The 20,817-nt window shown below is 35.4% G+C and overlaps 1 protein-coding gene across 4 annotated transcripts; it reads right to left on the bottom strand.

The window, feature by feature from the left end:
• Positions 1-15,021: 15,021 nt before the first annotated feature.
• On the bottom strand, positions 15,022-19,318 carry LOC110882663 (40S ribosomal protein S11-like). Of its 4 annotated transcripts, none has more exons than XR_004862659.1 (6): positions 19,180-19,318; positions 18,958-19,108; positions 17,295-17,439; positions 17,052-17,203; positions 15,681-16,958; positions 15,022-15,478 (listed from the first exon to the last, which is right to left on the bottom strand). XR_004862659.1 is itself a non-coding variant. In XM_035975247.1 (5 exons), the coding sequence occupies exons 2-5, from the start codon at positions 19,052-19,054 to the stop codon at positions 16,817-16,819; spliced, it is 474 nt and encodes a 157-aa protein (XP_035831140.1). In that variant the 5' UTR covers positions 19,055-19,108; positions 19,180-19,318; the 3' UTR covers positions 15,496-16,816. The 4 variants fall into 4 exon arrangements, 1 of the variants encoding a protein (XP_035831140.1); XR_004862657.1 differs by having other exon boundaries at positions 15,023-15,478; positions 17,114-17,203; XR_004862658.1 differs by having other exon boundaries at positions 15,023-15,478; positions 17,114-17,203; positions 18,958-19,114; positions 19,180-19,314.
• Positions 19,319-20,817: the final 1,499 nt, after the last annotated feature.

The raw sequence follows: 20,817 nt of genomic DNA on the forward strand, positions 1-20,817 counted from the left end.
TTTGAAGCGGAATAACTGATCAGTTTCAAGCGAAACCTCAATGTTCATTCAAGCGGAATCAATAAACTGGTCCATTTTAGTCATTTTTAATGCGAATTTTGTGCTGATTCTTTCTAGGCTTTGTTAAATTGCTATTTCGCACAAGTTGTGAAAAATTCAAGCCATTTTGACTATGAAATCTTGTTCAGTATGAAAAAGAAAGTGTAGAAGACAGAAATCTGATGCAATCGAGCTAAACTCTTCCTCCTGAGCTCTGATACCACTTGTAGGATCGTTGTTAGACCCAAACGAGTCGATCAGAAGAGTTGTTAATCCGGATCAAGGGCGGAATCAATGAAACGGGCGCTCAATGTAATTATAATGTCTCTTATATTGATTTAACACTGATTACAACCTGAGAACAATTTTGCAGCACTTCGTTACAAAATCCAGATCCCGTGCCGAATGAAACAGACAAGTGCACTATATATATTAGTGAGATTCCGCTCTAAATGTCATGGAGCACTTTCAAGCGGAATCAGAAGTTTCTGATTTCGCTTGAAATGACTCCTTGCACTTTCAAGCGGAATCACCTCTTTAACCACTAAAATCTGATTCTCGAACCTCGTGCACTGGTTATCCTATTCTATCCTATTTCATGATACAAGACGAAGTCAATAGACGTAATGCACTAACATGAACACATGCCATTATTAAAATTCTCGTACAACAATAGCTATCACAATAGCATCCAAATGGCACCATATGAAATGTTGTATGGGAGGAAATGTAGAACTCCGATATTTTGGGGAGAGGTGGGCCAAAGGGACCTGGCATCAAAGGATGTTGTGGCCAAGACAAATGAAAAGATCACCATTGTACGAGCTCGTTTAAAGGCGGCTCAAGACCGGCAGAAGGCATACGCGGACCGTAGGAGGCGTCCAATCGAATTTCAAGTGGGGAACTGTGTCTTACTAAAAGTCTCCCCTTAGAAGGGCATAATCCGTTTTCGAAAATGGGGAAAGTTAGGGCCACGTTATATAGGACCTTTCAAGATCCTAGCTAAAGTTGGAAAGGTTGCTTATCGATTAGAATTAGAATTGCCGCCGACATTGGATGGAATACACAACACATTTTATGTGTCACAACTAAGAAAGTGTCTTGCGGATGAAACGGCACACGTGCCCCTCGATGACATTGAAATAGGCGAGCGAATGAATTATATTGGAAGACCGATAGCTATTAAAGATTCGAAGGTGAAATACTTACACAACAAAATATACGATTAGAAATGATAATCGTTTAGTTAAGTTTTAAAATTTATTAAGTTCATCTAAATCGAACCACTATTATTTATTGCTATAGGGTATTAGGGTATTACAACACTATCTAAATTGAACCACTATTATTTATTACGACAAGGTATTAAGGTATTACAACACTAGAATATACTTGTATCATAAATGAAAACACACATGATTGAATAATTATCAGGATTTGCAAATACCACGAAATTGGTAGAATCGAATGCAAAACTTTGTTTGATTATTAAATAAGAATGGGTTCATAATAGAAATAAGATTGGATCACAAATGCATATACTAATGATAAAAACGAGTCGGATTTCGGGAATTCGTTTTTGGCAGATGTTACATTTGATTTCGCCAAGCACATGTTAATTCTCGTATAGAAAAGCCATACATATATAGAATTAATTATTGAAGTAACCCCACTCTCATTGTCACACCCCGACCCGTAGCGGATTATTGGTCGGAACGAGATAATTGTCCAAAGCTTATGACAACTATTATAAGTTTAAATATTTAATCATGCCAAAATTAAAATGTCACATAACATATAACTTTCAAATAATTCATACATGTTCAAAGTCATAAAACATAAGATACAATCCAATTTATTTTCTAAGGCATGTCCTATGTGTCTTCATCTTCAACTCATCACACCTGATTTCCTGTATCATGCGTAAAAGTAATTTTGGATTAACAAAAATAAGATCATCAAACCCTAAAAACTTTAGAACCGAGATCATCGAAGTCAGAAAGATAACATATATGTTGTTCTCAATCTGCCTTTCTCACTCATAAACAAATTAAGAAACCCCAAATCAAACAAATCGGTGAAAAATAAACCAAAGCAAAACAATCAAATAAAGACCAATATAATATCTCATCGACGATGGTCACCGGTTAACCGAAAAACCCCCAAGCCAATCACAATTACCGAGGACTTAAACACCTGAAACACTAAATTTACCAAAACAATAAAATAACTCACAGGCGATGACGTGTACCAACAATCACCGGAAAAACAGAAAGTACGACGAAAAACCAGCTGCCACCGCCTCTTCTCTCTATAATCCGGAGAAAATGTTTTAAAGAGGGAGTTAAGTTAAGCGGTGAAAAAAAGTGAAAGTGATATAGGTATTTAAGGGGAAAAAATAACCAAAATATGTACAACACATGTATGCGAAGCACGCAACTAATGCGCATTGTACACACACATGGAGCATAGCAAGGTTCATAATTGATATTATATAAACTAGTAGTAAGACCCGTGTGAACACACGGGTAGGTTTAATAACGATCGAAATCAAATACTAAAAAACAGATTATAATATATTATTTAAATTGTTTGCGTTTAGTTATATATCTTTATAAAACAACTTTATAATATATCATTTGAATTGTTTGCAGACCTGTCTACTGAATTGGCTCCAGATCAACTGGTCGGAACCCTAGCCGTCAAGTCTTTTAATTCCAGATCAACTCTGTTAATTCCAGAGACCTACAAATAGGGAAAACTTGATATATTAAATTACCATATTACAAACACAAATAACAACCTGTAAACAATATTAAAACCAGGTTCTCTTGTTTTTAGTTATAATTTACCCCAACCGCGCTTCGTAGCGGATTTTGCAATAATCTGTTTTTATGAAAATAGAATACAGGTGCATACTCTGGAGTAACTTTACATACAACTTCCTAAAAGTTTAATTTTTCATGTATATCCTTTTAAGTTTCAGAAACTCTCACAATATTATTTTTACCCATTCAATAGTAGATAAATCAAAAATAGGAAAACAATGATAGTATTAAAAATATTATGAGGAAGCTCCTCAGATCTGTCCCCCAATTTCATCAACCATTAATTAATCTAGGATTCAACCTAAAACCTTGCATTACAACCTTAAATCAACCTAAAGCCTAACACTAATCCCCTAATTAACAAAAACCCTAACTTGATTTCATTCTCCCTATCCATATCATCAACAACATTACAAATTAAACAAACACCAAAACTAAAAACAATATTAAAAAACTGTAAACAAAAGTACCTGAACATCATCATAGCCAAGAATATCTCTATTTTCTCTAAACTATAGTACTATCAGACCAAAAAAAAAAAACCCAAACTATAGAGTAAAATCCAAACACCAACCTACAAGAATGATTCAGTAGAAAAGTTGAAAGTCGCACTCAAAATTTGTTTTCCAGGTGCTTGAAGTAAAGTGGGAGCATGGTTGGTGACGGTCTGAATAATCTAACCCAAACCAAATCGGCTGGTTCAGTCTAGTGGAGCACAAAAAACCCGAAAACGGACTTTTAGTACCTGGGTATTGGATACCCGAACCCGACCCTGCCTGTAGAGTATGGATAGGGTATTCATTTTGAGATCAATACTCGTACCCGAAACCGGACCCGATACATACCCGAAAACCGGTTCTAGACCCATACCCCAAACCAGGTTTTTTCCGTACCCGAACCAGGTATTTTCAATACTCGATATATAAATCTATTTTTTATGTTTTTTTGAATTTTTTAAGTATATAAATCTTAATATACATGCACTTTTATGTTATTTATTCGTATTTTTTATGAGAAAAAAAAAAAGAACTCGGAACAAAAAAAAGTGCAGCCTCATAAAAAAACCCAATCTATACCTGAAAAATATCCGGAAATCCGGTTTTTTTATACCGGAAAACAGGCTACTTTGATACCCGCCAGTTACACCGGGTATGGTTTTTCAGGCCAATACCCGGACTCGGACACAAACCCGAACACAACCGGTTATTGCCAATACAAGAAAAAAGAAACATACCTGGTCATACCATTACCCGTATCCGAGTTCATCCATCATAGATTTAGCAGTTGTGCTATGGCCCACATCTTCAAGAAAATTCATCCATCATAGATTTAGCAGTTGTGCTATGGCCCACATCTTCAAAATCATTGGTTGCATCCTTTCCTGCAAATGTTCATAAAAAAATCCATCGTTGATTTAGCAGTCGAGTTCTTATACACTTTGATTTGACTTGTTATATGTTTCTAACTCATTTTTACTCAAGTTTGATAAAGTTCAACCCAATAAATCTTTAGCCAAGCTTGAGCTCGAATTACTCAATAAAACCTCTAACGGTTGATTTACGTCTCATACAGTCCTAAACATTTAAACAAACAACAGACGTACCCATTAGAAAGGTTGCTCCCAATGAGATCCCCAACGCAAGCCTTATACAGTCATACATTAGTATAAATTCTTTTATTCAAATGACAAACTTTGGTTCGAAAAGGCAAGCCTGAGGCGCGAGAGGCACCGCATCAGGGGCAAAAAGGCGTGCCCCATGTAGCTCTTGGTCAAAGTGGTCAAAATTAGGGTTTGTATGAGGGTCACGTGTAAAAATAACCGAAGGGATGAAGAAATGATGAAAGATTTACTTGATAAATAGCTTATGCTTGTAAATAAAGCTTATTTGGTTCTAAATAGACGTGTGCCTCACATACGTGATGCGCACGCCTTGCGCCTCGTCTTTTGGGACCAAAACGCCCTAGAGCTCCTCACGCTTTTGTAAACCAAGAAAGATTATAACTGTGGTATTATAGAAAGTAGCTAGCTTTGACTCTTTGAGTATTAGAAGGCTAACAATCGTAATGTACCTGATTTACCCTTGTTCTTTAGCTACAATTACAACCATCTTCTCATCAATACTAATTGTCAATTATCATTTATGCTCTTAACTTGCAAGATTTGAATATAAACACAAAAAAGCGAAAATACCTGTAGCAGACAACAAAATATCATCGCCACCAGGATGATCCTCCAAGAACTTTGTCACATCATAGACCTGCACCAACACAACATTATAAATAAGAAAAACCAGCCAAAAAACAAACAAACAAAACTAAACATAAAAACTGAAATCCTATCTGTCTAAATGTCATGCAATCGTTTTCTTTCATTGTATGGATTTGTGAAGTAGGAGTCCTGTTCAAGCAAGTTAGCCTACACAGCCAACACAGGGTCCATTCATATTGTTTTTAGGTGGTGTTTGGATGCACATCTAAACTGATTTAAGTTACAGAACTAGTTTTGAGTGTTTGTGTACGAATAGTCGAATATGTACTATTCTCGGAATATGAATTCTGATCCTTAAGTCACAATAATAACTTCCAATGCGTTCAATGTTTCATATCCCCCTTTTCCCAAGAAAATTACAAAAAAAATATCTAAGATTGTTTCAAAGTTCAAACCAACATACAAGATACAACCTTTATCTACAAAAAAAAATCTGCCTAATCAGCCCTTCAAACAAAACACAAAGACATCTTCTTGATTAAGAGCTTATGGTCCAAGACTTTCCTTAAGATTTTGTTGTTGTAATTCATATCAAATTTCTAATTCAAATCCACTTACTTTGACTGAAAAAGTCAACCTTTTCATCCAACCCCATCTATCTGATTATTTGATCTGTTTTACATGCTTTCTAGCTTACATTTCACATTGTTAATACAGTGAAAAATAGTAAGATGACAATTTTATATTTTTTACATAAGATATAGTAATAAATATAACTTATATGCAGAAATAGAACACTATAATGGTTAGTTGAAGATATACTATAGTATTTTATATTGGGGAAATAGCGAAAATGGCCAAGAATGGGTCAACTTTTCCATATTAGCCAACTGAAACGTCTTGGGGAGACGTGTGAAACATCTGCAAACGTCTTGGCGTCTCACCAACCAAAAGCTGCCACGTGTCCCATACAGGTCAGACGTCTTAACATCTTGGCTGAGACGTTTCAGACGGCTTGTTGAGACGTTTTAATAGTTGAGCCAAGAAGCTGATACTTTTGCATGACTTGAGACGTTTGAAGCCGGCTTGAGACGCCTCAACATGGCTTCAGACGTCGGAAATTATATTTTAAAATATTGAGACGTTTGAGACGTTTCATTAAACGGTTGAGACGTTTGACGTTTGAGACGTTTCACTGTCTCTAAAGTTTCTTTAAATAATATAGTAGGTAAGTAATAGTATATAAATACAATATAAGTTGAATTTATAACAGCTCCGGACGGAGGATAAACTGGTTAGAACGTTTGGGTTATACACGACGGCGCGCGTTCGAATCTCACTAAAGGCCGGTTGTTTAAAAGAAGACCCCCTTTTTTATATTTTGTTGTTTTTCAATTCAATATATTTGTTTTAAATAATATAGTTTAACTAAAGGAGTATATAAATACAATATAAGTTGAAATTATATCAGCTCCGGACGAAGGATAAACTTGTTAAGATGTTTGGGTTATACACGAGTGGCGAGGGTTCGAATCTTACTAATGGCCGGTTCTTTAAAGAACACCCTTTTGTTAATTTTTTTTGAATTTAAATGTTTTTTTTTCCTTTTTATATTTTCTTTTTTTTAATTTATTGTTTAGTTGGTATTTTATTTTCTATTTTTTATTTCTTTTTTTTAATGTTTTTTTTACTTTTTTTAAAAAGTTTTAAGACGTTTCAATAAAAGGTTAAGAAGTTTGAGACGTTTCTCGTCTTCCAAAGCTCTTTTTAAGACGTTTGAGACGTTTCCCGTTTTCCAAAGCTCTTTTTAAGACGTTTGAGACGGTTCCCGTTTTCCAAAGCTCTTTTTAAGTCGTTTAATTGAAACCATGAGACGTTTGAGATGTTTCCCGGTTTTCAAAGTGATTTTCAAGACGTTTGAAACCTGTTTTTAAGTCGTTCACAATTTTCCACCCTGTTATACACAACGTTTTCTTGTTCACCATATTTTCTACCACATTGGTGTTCACAACTTCAAAAAATGGGCAGACCCCCGGATTCAACAAATGGTTCTAAGAAGTCATCTACAACGGGTCTAAGAAGTCATCTACAACGGACACAGATCTTCTCCCTTGTAATGGGATGAGATCGGATATCCCCTTCTACGTGCTCTGCGGGGTCGATCGGGTTGAAGAACTCATCTACAACGGACACGGGAAGGGTTAAACGGGTTGTTCAGGTAATGACGATTCTACCCGTTTCGGGTGGTTGATGAGACATTGGCTAACACAATGGGCTCTCACCAGTGTGTTAGCCAGGTCCTGTAACATCACCCAGCCGGGGAAGCGCAGAACCAAATGTGAACAACCCGTTACATATCACCTAGGCCAAAATAAATGTGGGTTGATTGAACTTACCATTTCACGACCCATATTTATTTATTCCTAGGTGTTTTGATGCTAATTCCGGATCAAAATCCGGATCTTCTACCCCATTTTAAATTTATGGAAGTAGCGGTTTAGTGTATTCTAGTTCAAATGATTATATTTGTAACAGTGTTATGTTTTTTATGTACTTTGTATTCAATGATAATAAAGTTATAAATTTTACTAGTTTACGTTTTAATTCATGCTCAATCCAGTATAATTCAATGTTTAAAGACGTTATAACAGCCTACTAAATGTTAAGACGTTTCAACAGGCAATTTCCCTAAATGTTAAGACGTTTCAACAGGCAATTTACCAACCTGTTAAGGTGTTTCAACAGGCAATTTACCAACTATATATACCCCTAATACTAAACACACATAAACACACATGCCGTTCTTGTTATTCCACTTTCTTTGTTCATCTTTCTTCTACACCCAGAAACACACAACCACACCTGGCTGCTACCTCGTGGACGGAAGTTGAGGACATAGCATTGGTGGAGGCTTGGGAGGAGGTGTATATCAATCCTCCTCGTCGAGGGCAGGGGGGTCTATGGGTCCGGGTGCAACAATATTTTGCACAACTCCGTGGTCCGGACCACGGCCGTACCGTTGATGCCTTATCTTCAAGGTTTCGGGTTATACGGTTGGAATGTAAGAAGTTCGAGAGTTACTACAAGTCTGCGGAGAATTCATCCGAGGGCCTTAGCGAGGACGACATCAAGGCGGTTGCCCTCATCAACTCCCGCCGGACATGATTTCGAACATGTCTCGCAGTGGGAAACGATTAGGGTTTAGATTTAGATGTTTTTTTTTTTTTTTTTTGAATGTAATGTTTTTTTCTTTTGTATATATTTGTTTTTTAAATTTAATGTTTAGTATGTATTTCCTTTTTTTACTATAATGTTTTATATCTTCTTTAACAGGGTTGGGATTTAAAACGGTATAAATAAACTTAACTATTTAAAACTTGAACCTTAACTAATAAAATTATAAATTATAAATATATATTTCTTTTGTTAAAACCGATTATTTGTTTTATATATTTTCTTTTATAAAGTTCAGGGTTCATTTGGTCAATTTCTTGAAGTTATACTCCAGTGACTGAAATTGATATTTCAAAAACTTAAAAAATTTAAAAAACGGGGTCTTCTTTAAAGAACCGGCCGTTTGTGAGATTCGAACCCGCGCCACACGTGTGTAACCCATACGTCTTAACCAGTTTATCCTCCGTCTCGGAGCTGTTATAAGTTGAACTTAAATTGTATTTATATAGTAGTTACCTTATATTAAAGTATATTATTTAAAACAAAAATATTCAAAAACGGGGTCTTCTTTAAAGAACCGGCTGTTTGTGAGATTCGAACCCGCGCCACACGTGTGTAACCCATGCGTCTTAACCAGTTTATCCTCCGTCTCGGAGCTGTTATAACTTGAACTTAAATTGTATTTATATAGTAGTTACCTTATATTAAAGTATATTATTTAAAACAAACATATTCAAAAACGGGGTCTTCTTTAAAGAACCGGTTGTTTGTGAGATTCGAACCCGCGCAACACGTGTGTAACCCAAACATCCTAACCAGTTTATCCTCCGTCCGGAGCTAATATAACTTGAACTTAAATTATATTTATATACTCCTTATATTAAACTATATTATTTAAAAAAAATATCAAAAACTTAAAAATCTGAAAAAGCTGGGGGGTTATAAAAGAACTGGCCCGTTGTGACAATCAATTTGGAACATTGATTCAACATGTCCTCGTCTTCTATCTCTGGTCTAATTCGAAGACCTAAACTCTTCAAGGTCGATTTGGATGGAAATGTGTACTGTCATCACGACATTCTTGTGGTTCTTCGAGTAGCTGGACTTAAAAGTGAAAGACATGGTGAAGAATTTTACGGGTGTTCTCACTGGCCTGTAAGTTCAATTTGGTGTTTTGTAGATAGTCAATTGCAATTTCTTTATAGTTGTTGTGTTTTTGTAGAGAGGTGATTGCAAATTCTTCTTGTGGAAAGAAGATGTTGATAATATGTTCGTTGAACGTTCATACGGCACCTCAACTCCAGTGACGTTTAAAGACCTGAAGATAAAGAACCTTGAATTACACAATATGTTATTAATAGAAGTGAACAATAACTTGAAAGCAATGAGATTTGACACAAAGACGAAGTCGAAAAACTATATGTGCTAAGTTTTTTAATTGCAATTGCAATATTGTTGTATTTTTGGAATTAGTATGTATTGAATTGCTATCGTATTTAGTGTTTGTAAGCATTTGTAAGCACTTGTTATGAAGGAATTTGCATCTGGACCAAAATTGCCAATGTTTGAACCAAAATTGACTAACTGTGTAAATCAAAATTGGCCAAACTGTCTAAAAAGGGTGGTCTTCTTTTAAAACGATACAACATAACTTTAATATAAGATAAAAAACGATACAAGATAAAAATAAAAATAAAATCCTAAAACGCTAGCTAAATATAATTTTTCAAGGTTTCAAACACTGAAATGTGTTCAAAATCCTCGTCATAAATTATTGCGTAGTCTAGCAGGGCTTCTTCAATCACCTCTTCTTCAGCCAGGTTATTGTGCCAATCCTTTTTTTTAACGTTCTTGTACCTTCCTAAGAAACGGCTACATTTGAAGCGTAGGAAAGCACACCGAGTGTTGAGGTCATTCGCGCTACGGGTCGTTTGTTGCACGTGAATGCAGAAATAGCTCATAACTTGACCCCAGAACGCGGGATCGGAAACTGAGTAAGTGCCTTCATCATGAGCGACAGCGTAGGAGACGGCAATAGCAATGTCTTCTTCGTCGGTCCAAGAAGAATCCATGATTTTGTTAACAAATTTCAAGTTTGAAATATTATTATTCGGAATGTACGCTTTTTATAAATTTGAAGACCTTTACATTTTTACACCAACAATTGACAACGAAATAATAGACTTGTACGTTTTTTAATAAATTTAAAAATAAACTTTCTGTATTTTATGTTTTATAAAAAAAATATTGATTTTTTTAAATATTTGTTTTAAAAAAAATATTGATATTTTAAAAAATTTGTAACTTTAAAAAAAATTCCCTGAAAATAATACCTTTTCTTGGGCTTATTTACGTTTCAAATTTTTGCAGATTTACATGCCCGTAGCGCACAACGAAAACCACTGGTTACTTCTAAAAATAAATATGCGTTCGCTTAAAATATATGCTTATTTTCCCGATAACTGTAACCTAAGTAATTGCGGAGAAGGATTTTGCATACACAGGAAAATACATCAAATTCTTTTAGAATTTGAATCTCCATTCGTATGGTTTCTGGGACGTATATCATACTGGCAACAATCAGGGAAAGATGGTGTAGAAGCCTTAGAGTATTGCGGGGATGTTGTGTGGCCTGACCACGGAGCTCATATTGGTCGAAACTCAGGTGTTATCATATGTATGCTATTGGAAAATCTAGTTTACAACCGTTCATTAACATGGAAAGAAGTAAACATGCAGGATGCTTGTGTCAGATATAGACGCTACATGGCTGATGAACTCTATGCCGAGCGCTACACACCAAGTAATTTTTGATGGCTGGACGTACGCATTGTAAAATTTAATTCTTATATAAATTAAAAGTACTAATTACTATTGCGGTTACAGAATTTGTTACATGATTTTCCTAAATAAAACATAAAAAAACTAAGCTATTATTAAAAATCTGCTAAATTATAAGATGGAAAAATGTCATCCGTTGGACTCTGGGTTTCTGTCTCTTTCCCTTTTCCTTTGCCTGATGATTTCTGTGAACGAATCTGTGATTTCATTGGATCTAAACAAACGTCATGAACATGTCCGTATGTTCGACACCGCGAACAATATACCGGAACAGGTTCTTCCCCACGAGACAAGATTCGGGTGTTTTCTTTTGGACGGCCAGATTGACGTTTTGTAATATGCGGGGGTAATACACTGCCAAGGCCTTCTGGTATCACCCATTCAGACCTATGAGGCAGAGGATTAATCGATTCTTCATACGTTTTTTTGTATACTTCGTTTGAATAACACGAGAATGCATAATGACTGCAGTCAGCTTCACCCAAAAATCTTGAAACAACAATCACATGCCCACAAGGTAGACCAGAAACTTGCCAGACACGGCAGCTGCACGAACGATTCAAAAAATCAACTACACCCCTTTTCCCACCGTCTTCAACAACAAAACTGTTTACCCGGATGCCTGTAACAGTCCAGGTTCTAGACCCTTCAATTTTCTTTAAAATATTCTTCTGTGCCCACTGAGTCAGTGAATGGCTCTCCTACATGCCCTGCAGTCAACGGTCATAAAACCATTTTTGTACAGACTCGCGGAAGAATTCGATAAGTTGCGTTATCGGCATCTTACGCGAGAATCTAGACAAAGAGTTAATAGACTCCGCACTATTAGATGTCATATAGTGGTATCGATTGCCGGGACAATGAGCTCTTGCCCATCTACCAAACCCAATATTTGTTAAAACCTGGCGTATTCTAGGAACAGCAAGACACAAAGCATTGAATGACTCGTTAAAGTCAGACATCCGATAAGATTTACATGTCTTCCACATAGTGCCTCGTACTCTTGTTTTTAGACGACGGCAAACGTAAATTCATCATTAAATGACGACAACACAACCCGTGGTACACACGTGGAAACACGTTTCTAACACCTACATGTATAGAATTCGCCATATCCGAAATGATCGCCATATCTGCTATTTCACCAACACAGTCTCTAAGCTTTGAGAGAAACCACGTCCAAGATTCACCATCCTCTGATTTTCCAATGCCATAAGCAAGTGGTAAAATCTGATTATTTCCATCCATGCCCACTGCTAAAAACAACGTCCCTTTAAATTCACCCTTTAGGTGTGCCGCGTCAATGATAACGACAGGTCTTAGATTAATCATAAAGCTACGAATCTGAAAATTAATGAAAACGAAATAAGAGCAAAACCCATGTTACTTTAAAAAAAATAAGAGCAAGTACAAAAGAAAATGTGTAAATTACCGCAGCACCTAAAGCAATAAAAACCATTTTAAAACGACTTTGCTCATCAACCAAGATGTGAGTAACGCTTCCAGGATTTGCAAGCTTCAAATTGTAACAGTATATTGGTAGTTCGGCAAAAGAGTCTCGGGTTGTTCCTTGTAGAAGTTCAAGTGCATAGCTTTTACCACGCCAAGCTTGAAGGTTTGTTATCTCAACCTCGAACCTTTGTCTAAAATCTTTGACAATCTCTTTCGCTCGATATATCCTACCACTATCTTTTAGTTGTTCCTTTAAAAAGTGACCCAAAACCTTTGGGTTAGCCTGACGGAAATGTGGGTGTGTTTGCGTCTTCGAACAGGTGTGTCTATCGTTCATATGTTTAACAAACCATAAACTACCACAAGGAATAGCATATGCCTTAAATCGTCATTCACAACCATCACCCATGCATGAAACTTCATATCAACTTTAAACTCGAAATGCTCTAACAAACATTTCTTTCCCAACTCAAGCTTCATCTCTTCATTGTTATTGAATATATGACCGGCCTCAAACACTATAGACAAAGAACCTGATTCGTTGTTAGACGTGGATGATTTTTCAAAATTATTTTCTAAAATAGGACACTCATCGTTTAAAACATCAACATCGTTTAAAACATCAACACTTTCTTTTACTGAAATATTTAGATCTGGAGCTTTGAAGTTGTTTAAAGAAGAAAAACCAGAGGAACCAACATCAGACTCTTGAATAACATATAATTTATATAATTCAAAAGGATTCTGCATCGCCAAATCAAATAAAAATCTAACATCTCGATCATTAATTATATCGATTGGTTCAGTAAACGTAGACATCCGGTATGACAACCGTGTAATGTTTGGAATATCACACATGTTAGAAACATAGTTTACAAAACTATTATATGAATGATATGTTTCAACTTCTAAACCACGTCTCCTTGAATCGCCATCAGTAACATAGTAACATACTCAATGTTTCCGTTAATGACATCCCACTTCCCCCCAGTATAAACAACAAACCTCACCCTCATGTTGTGAGATATTTACTAAAAACAAACAAATGTTTCGAATCTTAAATAAGGGTTCCATCTAAATAATTGCAACAAACGTGTTAAAATAAAAAATATATATATAAAAACGTCTTAAATTGCTAATAAAACGTCTTAAATTCGTACAAAACGTCTTAAAATCGTACAAAGCGTCTTCAATAAGTACAACAAAACGTCTTATCCGGCTCGAGCTGATGTAGCCGGCTAAATACAGTTAAATGGCTCAAGCCGTCCGGAAACGTCTCAAGCCGTCTGGATAAATGGCCAGCCATAACGAAACGTCTCAAGCCGTCTGAAACGTCTCAGCCAAGACGTCCAGACGTCTGACTTTTCTATCGGACACGTAGCAGCTTTTGGTTGGTGAGACGCCAAGACGTTTGCACATGTTTCAAACGTCTCCCCAAGACGTTTCAGTTGGCTAATATGGAAAAGTTGACCCATTCTTGGCCATTTTCGCTATTTTCCCTTTTATATTATTCCATATATAACTTTGCAACTTTTTTGTGCTTCATTAGTTGTACATTGTGCTATGTGTGTTTTTCAAAAAAAAAGTTTATTTTTTACTTTTAACCCAAATGTTTTTACCTTTTACAATTTTAACCCTAGATGATTTATTTTTTGACTTTAACCCAAAACTTTTCATTATTTGCAATTTAACTTCAAAACTTTTGTCACTTATACTTTTCATCTTTCGCAAATTTTCGTTTTACGTATAGTTCTAATTTTTTCGAGTTAATACGACGCAACATGCATGTGTGGTTCAACGTTTTTACCTCTATTTTTCCATGTTTGGCAGCTTCGTCGCAACACGCATATCCTAGGTCGAGTCAGTGTTGGTGGTCGATGACGGTTGTGGGACATTAATACTATTTGACACCGTTTTACGTCCGGCCGCAACGCGGGGTGTGATTTGGGGGTTTTCAAAGAAAAAATGGTTATGCATATGGTTGTCGTAACGTTGGCTTTGGGGGTTTTCCAAAAAAATTGATTTTTTTTTACTTTTCACCCAAAAGTATTTCATAAATTACTTTTAACTCAAAACTATTTGTTTTTTTTTATTTTTAACCCAAAACTTTTTATCTTTTGCAATCTATCCTCATAACTTTTTTTTACTTTCAACTTTGGTCCTTTATAGTTTTCATTTTCCGCAAATTTTTCGCTTTATGCTTGGTTCTATATTTTGTGACTTAACACATCGCAACGTGCGTCTTTTGTTTAACATTTTTACGTTCCGTTCTAAATTTTGCGAGTTAACACGACGCAACGTGCGTGTATGGGTGAACGTTTTTACATCGTCTATTTTTCCCCGTTTGACAGGTTTAACATAACATGCGGGTCCTAGATTGACTTAGTTATAACTAAAGAATCCCCGCCGCATTGCGGCGGGTCGCAATCCTAGTTTATAGTTAATATAAAAGAATGTCCCTTTCATGTCATTTATCAGATTATTAGTTACTTGAATAATAAGAATTGCCAAACAACTTATTATCTAGTCATTGCTAGTTTAACAAAAATATCCACACAATAATTCCTACTGCTATCATCAGCTATTATTTAATATCGCATAACCAGTTCCAAAATGCACATCCAAACACCCCTAAAAATACATTCATTGTGGAAAAATATCAGTAAACCTGGATTTGCTTGGATCATTTGAAGGCTGGTGTGGAGCCAATCCTGCTCGTTACGACCCGAGCCAAGCTAAGCGTGGCTCACTTTCTAATCGAGTCGAGCCGACTCGGCTCAGTTTTAAATCGAGCCATATCGAGTGAGCTTTTTCCAAGGTATATCCGAGCGAGCTTTTTCCAAGCTATATCCGAGCGAGTTTTTTCCAAGCTATATCTGAGCGAGCTTTAAGCCGCAAGCTTTTTGGACAACAGCTCTTGCCTAAGCCCCAGGACCTGTCATTGCAAGAAGCAGAGTAAGTCGAGATAACAGTTCTCGTTTGACGTTACAAAGTCGAACAAAAAAAACCTGTAGTGAAGGAGGAAAAAAAGACGTAATTAACAAAAAAAGACAATAAAAGTTGTAGGTAAACAATATTAAATGAACAAAATAAGACATAATATTGAATCACAAGTTTGATGGATTGCTAAAGGGTACCTTACTGAAAACATATGTAGTCCAAGTCAAAACTGAACCTATGGTTCCATTAAAGTTCCTACTATGCTGGTTCCATTCACGATCCTGATCCCGCTTACCACCATAACCATGATGATAAGAACCATCTCCACTGAATGTGGCCCGCTATTATTCCTTCTATACCTTTGTTGTTGCCGGTCATTACCATTATTCAACTGTGACCCCAAGCCCCCTTTTTGCGGTTCGACGTGCGCGATATCTCTCACAGAAGACTCCATAGGAGTATTACCAGATTTTCCAGAAGCGTTATGAGGACTTTCATTTTCGATTACCAAATCTTAAAAAGTAGTATTTTTTAGCAAAAACTAACATATAGATATTTATGCAGATTCTACACTCTATGCTCTACAGTTCTAAGGTTTTGATTCTATTGGGGACAACAAATCTATTCATCAACAATATACATCACATTTCAATCCACCAGAAATACATTCTTTTTTACCTAAATTCATCATTTTAACTACAAATTTAAAAACCCCAGATCAAAAGGACACTCTTTTTATACTAAATTCATCATTTTAACTACAAATTTGAAAAAATAAGCCAAACGAAAGAACAGGAAGTGTTGGTTAAAAAAAGTCAACTTAATCAAACTGATTAGGTATTTTATGCCAAAATTAAAAAAAAAATTATAAGAGAAATAAACGAAAGACCTTTTCCATACCTTTAAACACATTCATCATCCCTTTATGCCCATCATCTTCTCCATTTAAACCGGAAGATTTGGGTCAGATAAAGTCAAACATACATTGATAATCAGAGAAAAGTACACATGTAAACTTCAAATGCAAGAGAAAAGTACACATGTAAACTTCAAATGCAAGATCTTAAGGTGCGTAACATAAGATGAAAAATGTCGAGATAAATGATTGAAACAGAGAAATATTTAATTCAGGTCAAACTGCTTGGGCCAGGTTTGACCCATTCAGTTTTGGGTAAGTTTTCCAACTTGATCCATTCAAAGTATTTGTAAATTTAATCTAACTGACATAAAACCGTTACAAAATAGGTTAAATGGCACCTCTACATCAAGATAATCCATAAATTGGCATAAAGTAGAAATAAAAGCATCATATTTTGAAAACTATTTTCTATACTTACACGTTAGGATGATTGGGTTCCATAACAACCATTCCAGTTTGGGTATTGATTTTGGCATCTAACTTCGAGGTTCGAATGAGATTCAAAATCCACCTTTCAGCATCTTCATAGTTTAGGTTTAGTTTCTCAGCAAGCACCCTGAATATTAAACGAAACCATAGAGCAAGATTCAGATTTCTTCATGCTCCCAAGCACGAAATACAAACAGTATATAATGAACAAAGTTTGTACCCCATGTCAAAACCAGCAGCACATATAAACTATAACTAAAAAGATGCACAGGTAAAGCAAACCTGCACTGTCCAACGGTGACATGGTCACCTTCTTTCACTCGGAAACATGGCGAAATGTGTGCTGGGATGTTTGAATGGCGCTTCTCATAACTTCATACAACACATAAATCTTGTGAATTGGATTAGTTATGGATAAGTACACTGGTAAATTGCAGCAAAGGGTTTTGAGTCTGAGTCTAACCGCTGATACTTCTTCACATAATAGAGGTAGTCCCGATGAACAATAATGGTCCTAACCCTTTCCGCACTGTGGCAAGTACCAGCAAGAATACGACCTCTAATGGAGACATCACCAGTGAAAGGGCACTTCTTGTCAATGTAAGTTCCTAAAGTAATCAAATATCGTATCATCATCAGTTACGTTAGTTCACCAAAACTAATTAGTTTGCAGCACAACAATTCACAAAAAAAATTCATTAGTTGGGTTGTAACAATAATCATGTTAGCTGGTACTAATGTAGGTTCGGTTTTGATAGCTTGTAACTTGAAACTGGCCACTACAATACCAATAATCTTGTAAAAGCAGATAATGATATTATATGAACATTGCAAATAATAAGTAAAAATGACATTGCAAATTATATGAACATCTCCTCACTAGAAGAATCAAAAGATTCCACTGAAGGAGTCTTTCTAGCATGTAGGAAAATAAAAATAATGATCAGAAAAAAGAGACAATGTTATAAAAGCGGTTGCTAAACGGGCCGTGTTCATGGGGTGGGGATCGATCCTGATCATATAAAGTTAAATAATTATATATTAGTAAATGACAGTTGAGAAACAAATAATTATCATTATATACTTAATATACCAACTAACTTAAAAAAGAAGCTTAAAACACATTCACAAGTTTATATCAACTTCATTATATTATATGATTCTCACAAAGACATTTTATCGAACAGGTGGTATGCATACTTTCAAAACAACGTATTCATCATGTCTCAGAAAAATGTCGGAAATTCTTTAAACAAACCTAAAAGAATAATGTAATCTCTCTTAACTGAACAACCCTTTTACATAATCCTTCCATTCCCGAAACACAGTCCATATATTTCACCCAAGTGATCACTCAACTTTACAAACCATTTCACTTAAACCGACTTGCATTCTTGCGAAAATAGAAACATTCACTCAAGTACACTAACTTTAGCATAGAATTTCATAGTAATCAACATTCATTTGCAATGGAAATTCACAAGAAATATTTTAAAAAGTCAATCAACCTACTTGACTTTCTAACTTTCTAGTTAGTTGCTATCCAAATTGAAGGATAAAACCAGCCTTTTGGGGACCAACAACAATACAAAAAGACAATTCTACTGGTCCCTAAAGTAAACATCAATTAACCAACTGGGGTAGCCCAGTTGGCCACCGACACCCACCTCTTCCCAGAGGTACCGGGTTCGAGTCTTGGGAGTGGCATATGTCGTCCAGGGTAAGAACTCGGCATGGGGAAGTCACCGCGGAGCTAGCTTGGTCGGGTAGCGGCTCCCGGAGTGAGATCACTCCGGCGATTGGGAGGACCGTGCACTATCCCCCCCCTAAAGTAAACATCAATGATCCTAACAATATCAAGTCAAAATCACAAACATATGACCTAACCCTAGTCAATATCCTAACAAATCAAATGGATGGATCATGGATGAATCGATATTGACCTAAAATCAAGATTCAACACCAACTACAAAAACATAATCAACATCAATAAAGATATTTGTATTATAAAAAATCGAAAAAACAAAAACACCCAAAACCTAAAATTGAACTTGAAACATGAAACAGATTAACAATCTTTGTTCAAAATAAGTTACGAATTACGCAAATCCGATACAGAAACTTACCATCAATACAATCCATCTGTGAAGTAGCAGATGACGAAAAAGTAAACATGTTTCCAGAAAGTAATGTGGCGGCAGCCGGTTCCTCCACCGCCTCCATGCCGAAGAAACGGTTGTTTTCACCGAAGATTATATAGATACCCACATATGAACCCTAGAACTTCAAATTTGTGTTAAAAAACAAACTGAGAAAGGAAGAGCAAATATGAGAGGGGGATTTCTAACCTTGAATCTGTCATGATTTGTGAAGGAGGCAACATGAACTACCGATTTGAGAAAGTATCAGTGCCGATTTGAATATGTCATGATTTGTGATAGTTTTTTTCTTTCAGAGGGAGAGAGAGAAGGAAAGGGAAAGAGGGCAGTGATATTGATTCCCTGGCATTTATTGAGCCTCCTTCTCTATTTTGAATTTTGAATTTTGACTTTCAAATTTCAAAATTCAAATTAAATGGTATCTATATAATATAGATATATATATATATATATATATATATATATATATACACAACAGAATTATGACATAGCTCAGGAGTTGACACGTATGCAGATTTATATCAGCCTCTCATCTCTTTTTATAGATTATATAGATATATAAATTATTAGTGTCCTCTTTTTGTTACACTTTATAACCTTAATTATACTTTATAACCTCTTTTATTTAATATTGTTATTATTATTTGAAATTTTGTCTTATTATACTATATCTAACAATTATTAACCGATTAGTTAGAAAAGGTCATTAGAAAGCTAAAACTTGTCTTTGTTTATCATTTTTTTATTAGTTCCTTGACGTAATTGCGTGTGATAGTGATATGTGCCACAAGTAGGCCTGTAAACGAACCGAACGAACACGAACATAGGCGTGTTCGTGTTCATTCATTTAACTTTAACCGAACCCGAACCCGAACCCGAACACGAACACGAACATATAATCGAACACATTTTTTGTTCGTGTTCGTTCATTAAGAAATCGGGCATGTTCGTGTTTGTTTATGTTCGTTCGTCTAAAGCCTTAACGAACACACGAACATAAACGAGCACAAACAAACATAAAAAAATTAACTGAACATATTTGAATAAACATAATATAACATGATTAAAGAAACAAGTCTAATATATTACATTTCATCCGAAAACACATCTAAATAAGTGTTCATAGATATACTAATTAGTTATATTTATATAAGTAGTTAGAAAACCTAATATTTATATAAATATAACTATTTATGTATTTATTAAAATTTAAACGAACATAAACGAACGTTCACGAACATAAATGAACGAACATAAAAGAATGTTCACGAACATAAATGAACGAACACAAGGTGTGTTCATGTTCGTTCATTTAATTAAATGAACAAATTTTTTTGTTCGTGTTTGTTCATTTGTAAAATAAACGAACATAAACGAACTTCCCGCCGAACAAGTTCATGAACAGTTCATGAACGTTCGGTTCGTTTACAGGCCTAGCCACAAGGACACCAGGCCTGCTTACAGGCCTAAACGAACTCTCACGAAGCCCACAAGGTTACTGGATTAAAGTCTTCAAACCGTTGCTGCACTTTTTATTTTTCAACATTTAGTTTGAATAAGTAGTTTCATGCACATGTTATTTAATTACTGTATGTATTAGAGCATCCACAACAAGACCTACTAAAAACACCTAAAACATGTCCAGTATCTTTCAAAAACATCAAAAACCCACCTAATAAGAAAACATAAAAACATTGCCACATCATCACCACCTTTTTAATTTTTAACCACACATTTACACCACTTATTCTCTCTCTCTATATTATATATATTAAAAGTACATGGTGTGAGATTAAATATATTATTAATATAATATTTAATCTTTTA

Source organism: Helianthus annuus, chromosome 7, assembly GCF_002127325.2.
Source record: "Helianthus annuus cultivar XRQ/B chromosome 7, HanXRQr2.0-SUNRISE, whole genome shotgun sequence".
In the NCBI taxonomy this organism is placed as follows: Eukaryota; Viridiplantae; Streptophyta; class Magnoliopsida; order Asterales; family Asteraceae; genus Helianthus; species Helianthus annuus.